This window comes from Caretta caretta, chromosome 15 (genome assembly GCF_965140235.1).
Source record: "Caretta caretta isolate rCarCar2 chromosome 15, rCarCar1.hap1, whole genome shotgun sequence".
Taxonomy (NCBI): Eukaryota; Metazoa; Chordata; order Testudines; family Cheloniidae; genus Caretta; species Caretta caretta.
Window position 1 is genome coordinate 10,715,391 of NC_134220.1, and position 19,130 is coordinate 10,734,520.

At 48.2% G+C, this 19,130-nt stretch overlaps 1 protein-coding gene and 1 long non-coding RNA gene across 2 annotated transcripts in view; one reads left to right on the top strand and one right to left on the bottom strand.

The window, feature by feature from the left end:
• Positions 1-9,133: 9,133 nt before the first annotated feature.
• The window catches only part of PXN (paxillin), a 64,637-nt gene continuing 54,640 nt past the window's right edge, over positions 9,134-19,130 (bottom strand). The window contains exons 7-11 of the mRNA XM_048822295.2: positions 17,326-17,496; positions 16,803-16,976; positions 16,148-16,229; positions 15,266-15,414; positions 9,134-12,992 (exon numbers count right to left, since the gene is read on the bottom strand). Coding sequence (XP_048678252.1) covers positions 12,726-12,992; positions 15,266-15,414; positions 16,148-16,229; positions 16,803-16,976; positions 17,326-17,496 — 843 coding nt within the window. The 3' untranslated portion in view covers positions 9,134-12,725. The remainder of the gene's footprint in view (positions 12,993-15,265; positions 15,415-16,147; positions 16,230-16,802; positions 16,977-17,325; positions 17,497-19,130) is intronic.
• Positions 12,987-14,841, top strand: LOC125623238 (uncharacterized). Its single transcript, XR_007352926.2, has 2 exons — positions 12,987-13,110; positions 14,123-14,841. It is a non-coding gene; the product is annotated as an uncharacterized LOC125623238 (long non-coding RNA).

Consider the following 19,130-nt stretch of genomic DNA (forward strand, 5'->3'; position numbering starts at 1 on the left):
AACAATACACTGAAAAACGAGGCAGCCCTACCTCTGCCACAGCTTTCTATGTCACCACGAGGAGCTCCCAGACAGGGACCAAATGCCCTCAATGAGACTTTGACAACTAGGAAACTCTCAGTGACAATCGCTCCCCCTAAATGACTCCAATGTAATAATTCAAGCAAGAACTCAACACACAATTCTGCTCAAGGACCGAGAATTCTTTCAGTCTGGTTACTTGGGTTCATCTCGCTGCTTTCCCTGGCTGCTGCCGCATACTCCTAAATTGCATAAACCCACCCACTTCCTGTGACGTACTCAGTCACTGTTAACTCTTGCAGCAAAACAGATCAAAGAAAATGTGAGCAAGCGCTATCCGGCCGGGGTGGCCAAACCGCATGCGGCTCTTTTACAGTTACAGTGCGGATCCTGGAGCTCCACATTTCCCCCTGTCCGTTCTCCACCTACCACAGACTGGGGACGGGGAGCTCAGGGCTTCTGCCCTGCGGCAGAGTAGTGGGGCTAGGGGCTTCTGCTAGAGGAGACTGGTGCCTGCCACGGATAGCTCAGTGGTTTGAGCACTGGCCTGCTAAACCCAGGGTTGTGAGTGAGTTCAATCCTTGAGGGGGCCATTTAGGGATCTGGGGCAAAAATTGGGGATTGGCCCTGCAGGGGGTTGGACTAGATGACCTCCTGAGGTCCCTTCCAACCCTGATATTCTGTGATTCTCTTTCGCTGCACAGAATGCTTAGGGCAGATTGCTTTTCTTGCAGCATTTTCTAGGCAGACTTCTCTCTCCGTGTTCACTTCGGTCTCCCCAAGGACCGCTCATTTATCTTGAGAAAACACAGAGGACGCACACAGTGACGACAAGCCAAAGAGAGAATGGTAATCTTTAGACAGGCATGGAGAGAGTGCCTGGGTGCAGGGATGCTGAGCCAGCCATCCTCCTAGTGTCCTAAGCATCCTGCCCCAAGTGACTAGGGAGGAGACACTCCTGTACCTCCACTATTCCTTCCCCAGTTTCCTCCTCTGGGCCCCCTCCTTCAGCTGCAGAACTCTGCCAGCTAACAACTGGGACAGTTTCCTTAATCACTGACGACACCTCTCCTGCCCCTGTGCCTGAGGGCATGTGGCCTTCTGCTGGAAAGGAGCTAGTCTCAGCCCCTCCCATACTTAGAAGCACCCTGCTTCCCTGTGTTACAGAAATCCTCACTCACCTCAGTGCTTTCTGAGATTCCCTGCTCTTTCTCTGGGACACATCTCTCTGCTCCCTAGAGCCGGGTTTCTCTCTGGTTCAGCTGCAACCTGGACAGTTGTCTCCCTGGCAGGCATTACACCCCCATCCCTTCCTGATGTGGTGTTGCCTCCAGCTGCAAGGAGTTGGTCTCAACCACCCTCCCACCTAGAAGCATGTGGCTTCCCCCAGCTGCAGAAGAAGCAAGGGGACTCCCTTCCCCTTCTCTCAGAAGTTCCTGAGACCTTCCCCTTCCCCTTGGGGGGTCCCAGCATAAAATTCCCTCCTGCTGCAGGCAAACGCTTTAACCTGAGGTAGACAGAAAAAATCGTTACCCAGGAGCAGGCCGAATAGGAGGTGTTCCATTACCCACCCAGTCAAAACACCTTCCAAACCACATGGATTTTAGCTCGTGGTATGAGGAATCTGCTTTTGTGCACCCCCAGAATCTCTGCTATTTGGCCAGGCAACATACTGGCCTTTGGGACCCCACACTGCTTAACCAGAGAGATCTGGGCCTCTGTATCCCTCTGCCCCAAGCATTACCTGCCGTCAATTTGGACAGCCTTAACATGCTCCATATCTGGTTCTGCAGTGGCTAACCTCACAGAACCAATATGATTGGTTTCAATTGCTTGGGGGGGGGGGTCTCTGTGTTGAGGACAGCAGAACTAATGAGCTATTGTTTGCTTGCTTCCTCCTAGCACAGGGCATTTATTCCTCCAGCAATCAGTGGAATTACACTGATCACACCTTTGGGCTCTTCTGCTTTTACAGGAGATTTGGGATAGGAGTTACCAGTAGAGGAATGTTTTTAGGTCAGAGAATGTTTAGGCTCCCAGCCCCCTTCTCTCTTCCCAGGGACAATGGGATCCTCCCCTCCCACCAGCTTTAAACCCCTCTTTCTCTAGCCTGCCTTCAATAAGCGCTTGATTCTGTTTGAAGGCATCTGCTAAAAAAAGCCATCTCAACCACAGACTTTACATCTTTGTCCCATTGATGCTGCTTCACATGAGCCTTAGGTATGCTTATATTGCACCACAAACACACACTACAGACAAACTCACCCCAGGGGTCATGAGGTTGTTCCTCCTTCACCTGGAGAGCCCCCTCACAGAACTCAGGTTACAGCTCCTGTTTTCTAGCTCCTCTGGTTGCTTAGGAGCAGGCTTTTTAAAGCCTTGTTCTCCCTGAGGAGCCCCACCCCCTGGTTAGGGCTTGATCCATCCATGCCTCAGCACAAGGTCCCTCAAACGAACAGACCACCCTATATACTTCAATCAAGCAGCAAACACACACCAGCCACAGCCAGAAGCTCACCCCAGGCTCCTCCTCCATGTGGAGAACTCACTGGCAAAACTCACATTAGCTGCTCCTGTTCCCTAGCTTCTCTGGGCTTTTTAGCGGGCTTTTTAAAGCCTCGTTCTCCCTGAGTAGCCCCACCCTCAGGTTGCCAACTTTCTACTTGCATAAAACCAAACAGCTAGATGGACTTTGGTCTGACCCAGTATGGCCATTCTTCTGGTCTTATGAAAAGTTATACTTGGAGTAGCTTGTGGAAAGTAAATGTAATGAGTGTAAATTGTCTCTTAGTAATCAAGAATTTAGTCCCTGAATAAATACAGTCTATTAAAGAAGTATTTTGGCTACTTACCTGTCTTGGCTTCTCACTGAAACTTTAACTCATTTCTCCTGGTATTGCCAATGTCTGGTGATATGTTCTAAATAAATGTGCCTTGACCGCCTGATGAAATACCAGGAGAAATGAGCTACAGTGCCCATGAGACACAAAGAAGGGAAAGCAGATGAAATTCTTCTCTAGTGGATCTTATTTACTCACAGACAACCTACTTTAAATTCCCAGTTACTGAGGGACACTGTATTTATTTATTCTCTGCAAGTTGCCCCTAGTATAACTTCCTGTGAGTGATGTATCTGAATATTTGAATACTGATATTTAAATTGGACTGCTAAATATATTAACCCCAATTTGGGATATTGGCATGATTGTTGAACTCTTGGTGAGTTTTGAGGTTGGCAAGACTGTAGGAACCATGACAACAGCTCTGTGACCTTTGAGGATCCTCTACTCAGTGAGTCTGCAAGGAAACAGATCCGGTCAACGGGCCTAGCAATTTCCCTGGCACACACAGTTTATTTCCCCAGCCACCATCACAGATAACTAAGCTGGAATAAGACGTTTCCCCCCTCCGTCCCCAGAGTCTACACTAACAGCACCAAATGGCACCGTTTTCTGCTGTCACTGTGGCCTCATAGTCTGTTACCAAGGGAGGCTTTGAGATTCCACTTATAGTTCAAGGAGAAGCTACAGCTAGGGGAGGGAACATTGCTTTTGTGGAGACAAATGGGTAATTTGTTACACAGGCAGGAAAGAAGCTGGTGAGAAACGAATGGGATATGGGTGGAAGGGTCCCTCCGAGTGGAAATTTGCTTTTCAAGTAGTTGGTGCAGGTTTTTTTGTCTAGGAAAAACTATTTGCTGGCTCAGACTACTCTATCTAAGACCAGGGGGCTATTCTTCCAATAATAAGGCTTAGTACAACTGTAAATGCTTTAAATTTTCAAAGTGCCTTAGGTCCTAATTATCTCACACAACATGCCTGCAAGGTATTATCCCCATTTTATTACTAGGTGTATATTGTGCCGTCCTTGTATACAGTGTATTTTTTCTTTCTGAAGAGCTGGAGCCAGATTCTGATTTCTGTGACAACAGTGTAAATGAGGAGTGACTCCACTGACAACAATGGGGTTACACCAGCATAAACCTTGTGAGAGCATCAGAACCACAGCCCCTGCTCTGAGACGCTTTTGCTCTATAGTGGGAAACAGAGGCACAGAGAGAGAACTGACTTGTTCAAGGCCAAACAGCTAGTCAGTGGCAGAGCCTGGAATAGAACTCACAAATCCATGGGTCTTAGCTCCACGGCAGGCTGGTAATTTTAGTCATTTCTGAGTTGCTGCAGTCCAGATTCCTACACTGAAACTCAGTGTTTAAAAAATGTCAGCACAGTAGACTCCACCCACAGACAAAGGGTCTCCTGCTGCCGCATACACGTTGAGGCAAAGCAGAGATGATTTATAGGAAGTGGCTGGCGAGAGGCAGATTTTTTTTTTTTTTTTTTTTGCGAAGTGGGGGAGGGGGCAGTTGATCCTGGCTCAGCACTTAATTATAATTACTTCTATTAAAACCAGTGTCAGATGGATGCCAGTGCGATAGAGGAGCAGCTGCTCTCCGAACTCATATTGGTTTGTTGCATTCTGGCTCGTTAAGTGATTGAGCCAAGCAGAGAGCAGTTTAGGCAGGAGACTAGAGGGTTGAGGGTGCTGTTTTCATTTAGCACATGCTTGGGGTCTAGTTATGCAGCTGGAAATTCTGGTCAGCCACCCCAACACCAGAGTGCTGGGCTAAGAGTCCATGAGGTGACAGGAGGACTGGTTTTGTGAGGAGCCCTTTATTAACACCATTGTATGTTTAAGGGCTCATCTACAACAGAAAAGTGACTCAACAGAAAAGTGACTCAATTTAAAGGTGTGATTTTCAAACCTGTGCAAAAGTGGGAATGGCTGTTGCAGTTCAGTTTAAATTGATGAGGAAGAGGTTTAAGATCAACGGAAATAAAATGGTCTTAAATCCCAGTAAGTCTCCACACAGGGTGATTGTGGTTTAAAAAAAGAATTTTTAAGATAAAGTTGGTGCAACTTTCTCATGTAGACAAGGCCTAAAGCCCATTTCTGACCAAAGGGTTTCACTGTTTGCGACATGACACGTCTGAAACAGCCAATGCCCTGCAGAAGGAAGAGACCCTTTTGCCCAAACAAACAGGGACAAGGTTCTAATCTTACAAAAAAAGCAAGGGGTCATTCACAGCTGCACAGGGGATGTAGCATCTCCCTCCTTCATGGCTCACGCTAAAGACACACAGTGAAGTGCTTGGTATTCCACTCATCGTCCCTGCAGGATTTTTCAAGCCTGAAGCTCAGTTCAATAGATCAGCCCATCTGGATTTAAAAATGTGTTTGGTCCCATTCATAGAAGGTTGGTTACAAAATGCTCATCCATGGCAAACACGAGCTTCTGGTGTGTCATCTGGGCTCAATCCATGGAAATCACTAGGCACTTAAGACCCACCGGGGAGGGGGCTGGTGACTGCAAGGGAAAGAGAGGGAGAGAGGCCTCTTGTATAGAGTTCTCTGAGGCCTGTGCCCACCTCTGAAGTTTTGTCAATGGGCCCTAGAGGGAGCTGTGAGTCTTCTCCGAAGCTGGAGTGTAAGCCAAACTCCTGCAGGGAAAGGCAAAAACAGGGAGGATCTGGAAATTAAATACAAATGTGGCTGCCTCCACGATCTCTGCAAAATATTCAGAGGCTGGGGCCTGTTCTTAATCCTCAGCCTCAAGCTGATCTTGTATATGTTGCACCTGTGCGTGTTGTGTCTCTAAGTGCCTGGAGCCGGTTGTTACTGGGATTAGATGGGGGTGAGAGAATGTTTGCCAGACGTCGCGTTAGAAATCTCAGTCAAGGCAGTGCTCAGTAGGGGCATTATTTATTGAACTCCATTTTTGTGTTTAGCGTGCAGTATGTAGAGGAAGTCACAACTCGGATTGCAGAAGAAACACCCCTGGACTTATCCTACAATACCTATTGTATTGGACATGCCTTGCCGCAGTTCAGATTCTTTATGTTGTGACGTTCCCCTCTGGTTTTAGCCGGATGGGTGATCTGCTAGGCCACTCCAATCCTTGACTCTGCCTTACCCTGCTCTGCCGTGAGAACCCCCATTCGTGGGTTGTTCACGCACAGCCTCTGGCATGTAAGCTGCTCCCAGCTACTTGCAACCAAATGACACTAGCCAACATCTCCGGTCCCAGATACAACCCTAGGAACCTCCATCTTGCAGTGTCCAGTTATGCCCACTGGATGCTGCAAGCTTATCTAAGTTCATCAGTTTAACAAAGAAATTGATATGTACCAGGCTTGTTATCCCAAGGGGAGCCTCTGATACACTTCAAACCAAACACACTGCTTCAGATAGGATAAACAAACAGATTTATTAGTGATTATAAGTCAAAGCATAAGAAGTCAGATTTGGTCAAATGAAATAAAAGCAAAACACATTCTAAGCTGATCTTAACATTTTCAATGTCCTTACAAACTTAGATGCTTCTCACCACAGGCTGGTTGGTTGCCCTTCAGCCAGGCTCTCCCCTTTGATCAGCATTTCAGTCGCTTGGTGGTGTCTGTAGATGTAGGTGGAAGAGAGAGCATGGCAAAATGTCTCTCCCTTTTATCAAGTCCTTTCTTCCCTCTGGGCTTTGCCCCACCCCCCTTCAGAGTCAGGTGAGCATTACCTCATCGCAGTCCCAAACTGCCCAAAGGAAGGGGGTGACTCCCTCGAGGGCGTAACAGATTCTTTTGTTGCTGCCTAAGCCAGTGTCCATTGTTCCTGTGAGGCTGGGCTGGGTTTGTCCCATCCATGCCCTGAAAAGGTGTGAACTGCCTCTCTGTTCTTGGAGAGTTTTTGCCTGGGCTTGCTTTAAGCCAGGAGGACACATTTTCAGCCTCAAACTATACATATGAAATTATAACTTATAACCTTACTATAACATTACTGTAACAATTACTATCACATCACTATAACAACCATGCTCAGTGCATCATGAGCCTTCCGAAGACACCCGACATAACAAACTTTGCATTGGATACCACACAATCATTTTATAAAGATGAACATGGTGGGGGTGTAGGGTGTTCCCCCAAGGTACAGAGCGTCACATATGTAAACTAGCTCTAGGCAGATGGCCAGGTTCTGGCAGAATATGGAGGTCAAATCACTCCCAGCCCCATTAGCTAGTAGCCCCAGCCTTCAGCACAAATAGCAGGAGAGACAACTAGTAGCCTCTCCCCTCTCTGGAAGACCCACCTAACCTCAATGGCTGATTGATCCACGCCACTCAGCCAGCAGCAGAGAGGGAGGCACACAAGTTCTGGTTCTCTAGCTTGGGGAATTCGGTAAATAGTCAGCATGGTAGTCAATGACACCACCAACACCACCACCACCACGGCAGGACGCTGCACTCCGTGGTCCTGTGTTAATGGGAAGGGAGAATTATGCTGGAAACTGGGGTGCAGCAAGTCAAGAAAGGAGAAAGCGTTAGCGAAAACTACTTAGAATGGTCATTAACCACTGAAAGTCTCTGCCATCTACTTGTTGGCTTGGGGCCAGCGGAATGAGTTGGTAGGTCTGAATCAAGTTCCTAGTCCCCAGCTGTCAACATCACAGGTCACCATATTCCAGCTGGCATAATGGACTAGCCCAGCCTAAGCAGGGAGGCCGAGAACTAAATGGAATGTGGAGACTGAACAATGCTCATGATTTCTGTCCAAAGAGGCTGTTGCTGAGACTCTTAACATGAGGGAGTTTGCAACCATCGCTATGAAATAACCGTCAAATCCTCTCTCCAGCCCTAACCGTCCCACTGTGTTATTGGGGGCAGGAGGAAATGGCAGGCGTGAAAGCAAGAACTGGGGAAGGTGACATTTTAGTCTTTTCCACAAAGTAATTTTTTTTGTTTAAAGGAACATATTTTGTTACTCCAAGCCAGGCAAAAAGGAACGAGGTGGGTGGTTTGTGGCCCTGTGTATGTGCTAAACCAAAAACAGCAATTACAGTCAGCTACATGTTTAACCAGGAAAAAAAAATCCGGAAAATATTTTGTGCTCATAACAGGACCCAGTTAATAGTGCTAGGAGAATCCTTAACTTCTTAAATTGTGAATTGAAGTTCTAAGTCGCGGGCTTTAACACTGCATTCCTGTCAACTTTTGGATTTCATGCGCACAGCACACAAGGGTTTAGGATTAACCAGCTTGAGAGAATTTTAATTAGAATTTCCTGCTGTTGTACTGCCGCCTGCCATCCAGACGCTGCTTGTATGCTGTGGTGCGGGATCTGGGGGCTTTTAATAAATCAGTTTAGGACTCAGATCTATAAAGGCCACTTCATTTTCTTCACATGCCCTCTGCTCAGAAATCGGAAATCAGACCAGTTCCTCCACATGCAAACTGGGAGTTAACTCCAGTCTCCATGAAGGGTACAGATTTTTTTCTTGATTAACAGCAGCTTTCTATTGACCTTTTACTACATTATTGTACACAGGACCAGGTTCATGCCCAAAGCCTTGTTTTCATTTGCTTCTTGGTGATCATTCCTTGTGAAGGTCAAAGTCCCAGAGCCAAACCCTATTGTCTTTTTCTTGTGCTACTGGCATTGGCCTGTATAAGTCCCTTTAGACTGTGAGCTCTTTAGGACAGGGATGACATTTTCTGTTCAGGCATGTGGGGTTTTTTTTTAATTGTTATTACTGCAAACAGCCTATACATCTGTGGTGTTAGGTGGAATAATCAGTGGCATGATTTCAAGTGCTTCACACAGAGGTGCATCAGGAAGGTTACTATGCAGTCCAGGGGGTTTAAATGTAGGTTGTGATTTCCAGCTGCTGTCACCATGCAAAGGTTGAGAACGACCTGAGGGTATTAGCACTCTTCATGACCCAGTGTCCGGGCAGTTATTGCATTGCACGAGGGTGTGGCAACACCAGCGTATTGTGCTGAGGCAGGGGGCTGAGAAGGATGAAGTGAGTGTGTCAGGATTCACATCTGCTTATTGCACAAGTGACAGTTTCTGTTTTAGCACCTTCAGTTTTACATCTCTGCCCTGTCCATGCTAGATGTGCACTTTGGCCCTGTCCAGGCTAAGGCAGAAATCGTTCTAATAAACATCACCCTCCTCAGCTCTTGCCAGTGTGGCCTTTGGTTTCTCCATGATGAAAGGCAAGAGGAGCGACAGATGCTTTGAACCATTTCCACAAGATTAGAAATGACTGGAACCAAGTCAAGTGAAAATAATGGTAAAATTTTATTAGCATAATCACAGGAATTTTAAATGGAAAAAGCAGAGTTAGAAGTTTACAAGGGAAAACAAATGAAATAACTGTCGACCCAGAGGGAAATCCCCCCCCCAAGCTATTCGGGGCGTGATTTGATTGAGACCCACCTTGTCTGACAGCTCTTTGATTGCACTGCAAGAGTTCATCAGATTAGGAGATCATTGTAAACAGAGCACTAAGGCCTTGAAAGACAGCACTACAGTAACCCCAGCACAAAACCTGTCAAAGAAACAGGTGTATCTAGAGCTTAACTTGCCTCTGAATGGGCAGCGGCAAGGCCTCTGCAAGCGCAGTCCTTTAGCTCCTCAGAGGTTTTGTACTGTACACACCTGCCTCCTGTGTCCAGTTTAAGCCTGAATAACCCGTCTCAGCCTTCCAAAGGCACATTCTTGCCTAACCCCTCCTAAACCCTCTCCTAACCACTCCTTGGGACATGTCCTCGGACCTGCAACAGTGCTAGTACAACTTGCTGGTCTGCACTTTAGCACCATCAGTATCCGTGAAGTATGCCTGCAAATCACCCAGGGCAATCTTAACACAGCCCTTTCCCCAGTTTGCTCTGTACAGCATCTCAAATGTTCAAGTCTAAACTGTACTTGAAATTAGGAAATGTGAAATGGGTATTTCTGGCCCTCCTACTCGCAGCAGCCATCTCGAGGGAAAGTAACATTTGGAGGCAACAATGAGCATAGGACCTATCCCCAAACCAGTTTAAATCCCAATTTATCAGGAAAGCTCTCAACATTTTGCTAAGGCAGTAATGGTCATGGAGACTATTAAACCATTATTAAAAGGGGATGAAACTGTTTTGCTCTGACATTGGGATACTGTAACAAGATTTTCCCCTTCTACAGCACCTTCCCTCCAAGGATCTCAAAGCCCTTCAGAAATATCAGTGAATTAAGCCTCAACACCCCAGTGAGGTAGGTTAAGTATTATCCCCATTTCACAGGTAAGGAAACTGAGGCACAGGTTATAAACTCACTCAGTATCACACAGAAATGCAATGGCAGAGCCACTCCCAATCCTGTGCATTGGACACAGGACCGTTCTCCCAACCAGCAGAGTCAGAACAAGTGTCAGTTTCAGCAGGAAGCTCAGAAATCCCAATTTTAAATCAAACTAATTTCAAATCCAAAGTGACAGTTTAGACAGTTTCTTGCCTTGTGAACTTTCCAAAAGCTGTGCTCAGTCCAGCTAGAGTAACTTTTTGTTTTACCACTTGTTCCACAAAACCCTGCTTTCACAACCACAGCCTGAGGCTCATTTGTATGGGAAACCAGTGAAAAACAGTTCCACTTATTCAAGTGGGGTACTGAAGTATCGAGACAAGGTTATTTAAAATAGTAAGCTAGGATCCTTCTGTTAAAGTGAGGGTTTGTTTCTTACACAGTTAATCCCAGAACTCCCTATGCCTTTTCCATGTTGAAGACTATAACCACCCTAATGTTGCACGCCTTAATAATCAAAGGTCTATAATATTCTAGAGTCATATTTTAAAACCCACTTCTCACTGCACCACTTTGGCCATTAATGTAGAACACTGTAGGGTTGTTTCTAACACACAATCCTTTGCCCTTCTACAGCACCCTGCTTCTGAAGGCCTTTGACAAATATGAACCAAACCTCAAAATCCTACAAGGCGGGAATACTACCCCATTTTGCAGATGGGGAAACTGAGGCACAGAGTGGTTAAGTGACTGGCCCAAGGTTACACACCAAGTCCGTGGCAGAATCAGGAACAGATTCCAGGTCTCCTGACTCCCAGCCCTTTTCTTTAGCCCCAGGACAATCCTTCCCACCTACGGGGAGGACTCACCTTCCCGAGTTAACCCTCTGCTCTAATTTCTGATGGCTGAAGAGGAATAAAACTATGAGGGTGGACTTTGAGTTCTCCATCTTGCAGCGTGTGGCACTGAATTAAGACTCACTTTATTACCCTGGAAGTTGGGCTTTGGGAGAAAGGCAGGTAAGTCAAATACAGCAGTTTACAGGTTACAAAATAAACTTTCCAGGTGATCTGTGAAAATTAAAAGAGCTATTCACAGCTCACCTGCTTGTGCTAGAAAAAAAATACAAGTCACGTTCCCTTCCCCTGCAAAACCCAGAGCCCTCCCAACCCCCAATAAAAAGAAAATACTTCATGTTAATAGTTGGTTAAACCCAAGCATTGAGGTTACAGATACAGTAACCAGCACAACTGGTACACTGCTTAGAACAGCACAGTTTGAGATATAAAAGTAGCTTTCTTAAAATCACATCAAAACCAATTTCTGTATAAGAGGATTAAAAGAAAATTAGTTAGGAATTCAAACCTCAGTGTAGAAATCCACAGTTTTTATCAAAGCATACAGTATTCAGTTCGATAGCAAAACTCCAAGTGTCACACACACCAGATCTCAGGGACTTGTTAGACCAGTAACAGTCAATATAAAAGGTTATTGCTCGAGAGATTCTCGGTAGAACATGTTTATCAAGAGCAAGGAACAGAACAGTATCAAAGAGAAGGGACTGCAGGCCTGCTCAGCAAAGAGCAGAGAGGAAGATGAACAAGGAATATGAAGTCTGTAGCTTTATTTTTTCCTTGCTTTTTAAAAAATCCTAGAGGGGCTTTTCAGGCCCTTTCCTTAGTAAAATGCAGGCCAGACATACAGCATAAGCTACATTCACTCAGAGGGGAGGGCTGGGCCCTCAAATTTCTCTGCATTTTCTTTTAAAATGAATTGGTGCCAGTCTCGTCCTCTCTCACCCCGGAGCAGCAGAATTAGGAGCATTTGCCCTAACCACTCCTGGAGAGCTGGGGGTGTCCTGCACAAAATGGGACACTCCATTCAAGCAGGGAGGGGGTTTTCTTCCACCCCCTCCGCCCCAGTGCGTTGAGGAGGGGGAGAGAATCACAAACTAGAAAAACAGACTAACCCCCGACTCCCCCTTTCCAAAAAATAAGTGGCATCACTTCCCTGCAGTGTTACTGAACTGGAAAGACTCCACTGCAGGGTCTTTCCAGCTTCGGGGGCTGCTGCTGTAATCTTAGTAAATCCTGTGTGTCCCAGGACTCGACCAGGCACAGCCCAGGCAATGCAGAGGTCACAGCATGGCCTTTGCTGTGCAGGAGCGGAGCTACTGCCTGGGTCACACAGCATTTCAATGCCCCAGCGAAGCCAAGGACACTTTTATTTGGAAGTGTCACATGTTGGCTCAGGGAGAGCTGACTCAAGGCTGGCTTTATCCAGCCCTCTCCTTGAGAAAGGCGTCTCCTCGCTAGAGCCTCAGGCTCCTCTCGGCTGTCAACGATCATACAACACTTTAATGATGGGGCTCAGCATCTCCCCGCTGAAGCACAGCATGGGCATTTCCAGTTTAATGGTCCATCTGGTCTCCCTGGATCCACTGTCTCTCTAGAGCAGCAGTTAGCATCCCACACCCTTCCCCTTTTCCCTCCCCCCCGGCCCTGGTAAGGTTTCTAAATCACAGTAATGCTCAGAGAGACTTGGCTGCCTAGTGAGTGGCAGAAAGATGCCCCGTTCCCAGCTAGGATGAGTCTAGCAGAAGAGTTTGAGGAAGCAGTTCTGACAGTAGGGCTTGTCATTCTGTTCCTTGAAGGTTCCTTTGTTGAGCTGCTTGAGGCAGAAGGCACAGACAAAGTGTTCTGGGTGAAATTTCTTGGCCATGGCAGTGATGCAGCGTCCCGTGATGGGCTTCTGGCAGCCGGAACACAGCGAGCCGCGGCGTTCGTGATAATGCACCTCACAGTAGGGCTGCCCATCATGCTCAAAGAAGCTGCCGTTGATGAACGGCGTGAAACATTCCTGCAGGAGGAGGAAGCAAAAGGGAACAGATTGATATGGCAAGCTGGGGACACAGGCAACTCCACAATCCATGCCTTCGCCTGCCATGCCTAGCTGCCTCCTGCAGGAAGTGGGCAGGGTGAGTCATCTTCATCCAGCAGAAAGGGGAAGGGGGCTGCAGAAGTACTACTGCAAAGACTGATCGGTGCCCAGCAGAGACAGGGTTACTGAGCGCAAGCAGGGCAGATACAGAAACTGGGAGGGAAAATAAAGCCCTCAACTATAGTTCATGTCCCTTTACTCCAGGCTGGCTTTATTAACACAAAGAAAATCCAAACCCAAGAGCAAAACTACTGAGAACACTTGGTAAGCAACACCAGAGCCTCTCAGGAGGGAAGAGAACACCCCCATCCGCACAGACAGCTGCCACAACAGCAGCATTTATCACCCCACCCACCCCAGCTCACCCAGGTGATAGGGAACCCAGGCTCTCCTGGAATTCCTTATGCTCCAGGGCATCAGCATCAGGGGCACCTTTTACCTTGTCACACTGGGCTGGTTTTAATTTCTTTAGCTGTATCTGCCCTGCTTACGCTCATATTAATGAAAAAGAAGGTGACAGCCAGCTGTTTTTTTTAATTACCCATATAGAATGCCAGATATTATGCATTTTCCCTGGGTACAGCACCCTCCTTCTCCATGCATCCCCAAACTATACACATACAAGAGTCACTTCACCACTGAAATACAGTGGCAGGTGGAGGGTGACAGCCACTGGAGAAATGTGGAGGGGGGAGAAATTTTGGCTAAGGACCCTAGGGACAAGTCCATACCCTTACAAAAGTGATACTGGGTCTTTAATGTCTTTGAAGAGAAGCTGTTAGAGACCAATTTTTTAATAGGCACCCATCTCTCCATAATGGTTATCACTGTCTAAGCCCCTCCCAGACATTAATGGATGTACCTTCACTACAGTCATGGGACTTTAGGAGGAATTCCCCCCATTTTACAGATGGGGAAACTGAGGTATACAGCCATTCAGGGACTTGCCCAGGGTCACACGATGAGTCAGCAGCAAAGTCAAGAACAGAAGTCAGATGTCCTGAGTCCTAGTTTTGTACTTGAGCTTCATGACCATCCTTCCTCCCTAGGGGACATTCACATGACTGCATGTGCACTCATGGTTGGACATCTATTTAGTCACAGGCAAATGCAAACTGAGCCCTGCATGCAGGCATCCAGCAGAGTGCAGCCACAGTAAGTGCATATCCATGCATGTTCACACACCGTGAACTGCAAGGAACTCCATTTGCCTGCAGCATTGAAAGGCAGCAGGTCCCTGGGAGCCTGATGCTGAGACTACTGACCCATCCACCTCCATTTGAAAATAAACACTAGAAATTGGCCTTACTTTAACAACAGAAAGACAGAATCCGCCCAAAAGTTGCGGGCCCCACAAACAGGCAGCAGCATGAAGAATGCCAAGCAACATCTCCTGAGCAGAAGAAAAGCCTGAACCCAGGTCCAGGCAAGGGCGGAGCTGGTCCGCTGCCTACAAGAGGCTGCTAGAATTTCTATTCACAGGGGCCTTCGAGTGATGGAGTTTCAAACGGACAGCTTCAGCCAACTCCTTTCATGCTGGCTGCTCTGCAGCAGAGGAAAGCAGACTAGTGGTCTGAGCACAAGATTTGAAACAGGAACTCGTGTTCTGACCCTCATTCTGAACTCCGCCTTTCTGCCTCAGTCCTGGTAACACGTGGCTGATATTAATCTTTACAATGCTTCTGGGAGATGGGTAAATATTTGCAAGGCTCTTTGAAGACGTGCTAAGTATTTATTCTGCAGCATTACAGTTCACTATGCAACAGCATATTCAGTTTACAGCTATTTCATTTGTTTCCAAGTTGGTCCAAATAGGTCAGTCTCATTAAGTTTACATTTCCAGAGTGAGCACACGAGGAAGCTCCTCAAATCAGGGTGCTGAGGCGGAGTGCTTAGAAAGCTTAGCTCACTATTACTAAGAAGCCACTGGAAACATTCTGTGCTTCTCAGTGAACTACTGCAGAAACCCATAACTGTGGCTATGGGGGAGGGAATTAAGCCCCTAGGGAATTTAATGGAAACAGGCAGAGAAGCAAGAGGGTGCTTGGTGACTATCACGCTATGTATTTTGTGGGGCTGGCTGTCCTGTGCTGGCACAGATCCCTTGTTCTGATCGAGGTAACCACCAGACACCCACCTACGGGAACTGGGAGAGGGGTCAGGTGACAGTGGGGCAGCACAGGCTCTCTTACCCGACAGACAAAGCACTCAGGGTGCCACAGGGTATTCAAGGCAGAGATGTAATTTTCCAGGATGGCCCGGGCGCAGCCCCCACACTTTGGAGCGAACATGTCAAAGTAATCCTTGCGGCAATAGGCTTTGCCATCCTTCTCATGAAATCCTGCCAAGGACACAAGGGAAAAACAGAGCCAGACAGCATCAGCCTGTGACCTTCATTTGTGGGAACACCTAGCCAGACTCGATGGGGTTAACAGGGTGGCTGGGATCCCCATCCACTAAGTAATGCCACAGTCCGTCTCTACCCTCATACCCCCAGTTTTCTACATTGCTTCCTCTATGACAGTAGTCCCCACACTTTTCATGTCATGCCCCTTCTTATCCCTGTCCACGCCCCACTCCCCAGAGCTGCGGTTGGGAGCGGGGCCGCGACTCCTGGAGGGAGGCGTGGACAGGGTAAGGTGGGCGAGGATGGGGCTGGAGCTCCGGCCGGGAGTGGAGTTGCAGCTGGGCCACAGTCGGGGGCCAAGGATCGGGCGGGGCCGGAGCTGAGCCCGGAGCACGGGCGGAGCCGAGCCAGGGCTGGGCCCAGAGGGCAGCCACAGCCGGCCCCGGAGCATAGTACGGGTGGCAGCCAGGGCTGCGGTTGGGTACGGAGCCACAGCCAGGCCAAGCGCCAGAGGACAGGGCCTTAGCTGGGGGCAGAGCGGGTTTGGCGCTTCCTCCCCACCCTCTATGGGGGCTGGACAGGGCCCTGCCACTCCCCCCAAACCTGCCCCACAGTTTGGGGACCACTGCTCTATGAAAAGGACCCATCACAGCCCCTTACGTTGCCTCCATTCCCATCCCTTACTTGCTTCACCAGAGTGGCTTCTCTCTGCACAAACCAATAGTACCTTCAGGTCCAAAGAAAGCTCCACACTGCGCACAAAAGAAGTGTTCTGGGTGCCATGTCCTGTCCAGGGCTGTCACCACTTTCTGTTTGGGAGAAACCACAAACAGTGAGCACTCAAACGCCAGTGCTGAGTGCAGCAAAAATCAAACGTGCTTAAAGAGCTGAGCTAAGCCCCCTCCTTGGGGATTCAATCCCCCCCTTTACCCTAACAAGGTCAGACACACCACTCCTTTCCTCTGGCCCCCCACGGGGGGTGGGGGAAGGGGGCACAGTCCCTTGCAGTACTCGAAACTCGGGAGGAATGCCTCTTACTATGGTATCCCATTGGGAAAAACCTGGAGCTCCTTACTGCAATGACAATAGATCGATCCTAATACTGAGTTCAGTAGAGTTGCAATAGAGGCAAATCTATTTCAGTAGAACCTGCCCTCTCATTGCAGGACCTTACAGCAGATGGAGGGAGATAGCTGCACTGGGTCCAATTATTTCCCCTACAGCACTAGGGTGAAGGAAGAATAGGGGTCCCAAAACTACAAGAGAGGAGTTATCAGGGATAGATGGACGTGTGCTTTTCTACTTGACTGTACAGAACCAGACTCCACCGTGCATGGCCAAGAGAGACACTCCTACTGACACGCGCTGGCTCAGGGACTCACATCAAGGATCGGCCCGTTGCAGTAGTAGCAGCGAGGGGAGAAGAGATTATGATAGTCCTTCTCACAGTAGGGCTGACCGTCGCGTTCAAAGAAGTTGCGTGACCCGATTTCCTCCTGGCAGTGGGTGCAAACAAAGTGCTCCGGGTGCCAGGTTTTCCCCATGGCTGTGACGACCTGCAGGGAAGATGGAGCGGTTATGGGGGACGACTCTACTTCTTTGCTGTGGCAACTCACGTGACAACACACCAGGCAGAGTTTGGCACTAACTACACGTTCTACTACTCAAGTGAGCCCTGGACTGGGGTAGCATGAAAACTGAATTACCTATCATCTCAGGAGAGGGCAGTCCCTCAAGGGCAGGGTAGAGGTCACTGGAGGAGCTTACAGCGTACCTGGCCAGTGGATAAATAGAGTACTTCAGTTTCTTCAGCATCGCCAGTCCCTTCAGCCTCATGATACAGCCCTCCCAGTTACTCCTTGCTGTAGCCCAAGGCTTAGCAACAAGATGGTGCCTTAGACTTACCTGACCAGCAATTGGTTTCTTGCAGGCTCCACAAACACCTTTGGCAACAGTAGCTACTCCCAGTTTGTTCAGGTCAGACTGGAGGCTTCCCAACATACTGTCCAACTGGCTGCCAGGTTTTGGAGGTGCAGACGGAGGGGAGCTGCCCCCAGCTTTCCCCTGGGCCATGAACTGCAAAGAAAAAACCCAGAGACTGTAAGACAAGCACTGTACAGCTCCTCAGGGATTTCTGCAGTCTCTGAACATAAGAACAGCCATACTGAGTCAGACCAAAGGTCCATCTAGCCCAGTATCCTGTCTTCCGACAGTGGCCAATGCCAGGTGCCCCAGAGGGAATGAACAGAACAGGTAGTCATCAAATGATCCAACCCTCTGCCCACAGCTCTTCAGCTGTCCTGCATATGGACAGACCAGAACTTGCTCTGGAGAGGCTAATGTGTCTACAGAAGGCAGTGAGAATCAGGACGAGGGGCAGAGATGCACCCTTGTTACAATGGGGTTGTGACAAAAGTGTGGCTTACCCAGAGACCCCAGGAGCTAGAACATCAGAGTGTGGAGGGGTGGAGATTTGGCCTCCTTGCCCTCCCAATAAAGCAGAGATTACTAGAAGGCCACAAGAATTTTTTCCAATAGAGCCTCCACGGAGATCTTCCCTTTACCTCATAGGTTCCTGGCTGGCTTACAAAGGCAGAGACATGCTCTCTGAGTGGTTCCCAAACTGTCTCCCCTTCCCTGTCACACACAGTTGTTGCTGTCTCTCCAGTCTCTCCTCTCCTCTACAGTCTCCTTCTCACCCTCCCACACTTCTTGTCTGTTCTTTTCAGGGTATTTCCCCCCTTTTCCTTTGGCATAGTTTTGCTCTCTCTTCTGTGCCCTTTTGGATAGCTCTGACCCCACTCCCCAGATTCACTAAAGGCTGCAATGGAAGAAGTGAGGGAAGGTGGGGAGCATTCAAAGAATCACCTGTCGCTTTACCTGCAGATGTGGCAGCACATCAGTAGTGCATGGGGAGGAGGTGGTAGGCCAGCAAACACTGCACGATCCACATGAGAGATTTACAGGAGGGAATGTGGAGAGGGGATAAGAAAGGTCTTTGGAAGCCCACTTTGGGAATCACCTCAATGAATACTTAACTTTGAACCCTGTTTTCCACTGGGGGTGGTTGGGGGGTGCGGGGGAGAAAACAGATCTATTTTCTTTAGTATTCTAACCTCAAGAGGAAGTAGGGAAGAGGAGAGAGGAAGTGTGCAGGACTTTGCTCTTTATGTTTGGATACTCATCTCCATGTGACTCAGAGTTCACGTCCTGTTACACAGTAAAGCGTAGGTTATTTTACTTGACCCTGCAGCGCAATGGTGGTGGTCAGGTTTAGAGATCTCCACTGAGCCGTTTCCTGAAGGGACCTTTTGGGTGGATTTATTGTAGGACATTATGTCATGTCGCTGTTAAAAGTGAAATGACACGGCCATAACGCTAATAATATTTGTGAAAAAGGTGCAGGGTGGAAGGACTGAAGCAACCTAACATCCCAGCACTTGTACTGTTAGACTACCGTGGAGTGCCAAAGGGAACGGACACATGCTGAAGTGCCCTACAGCCCTGGTTTTACTGAAAGGGCCCCTTCCACTGCACACACAGGGAGTGTCACCCACCCTCCTGTAGCTACTGGCATTAGACACTGTCCATATAAGCTAGTCAAGTACTAACACTGGTTTCCATTTGTTCGTCAGAAGCCGCATACCACACGCATACTTTACCCCATCATGCCTAACCAGCATGCTGGGACTCAAGAGATCAGCAGCACT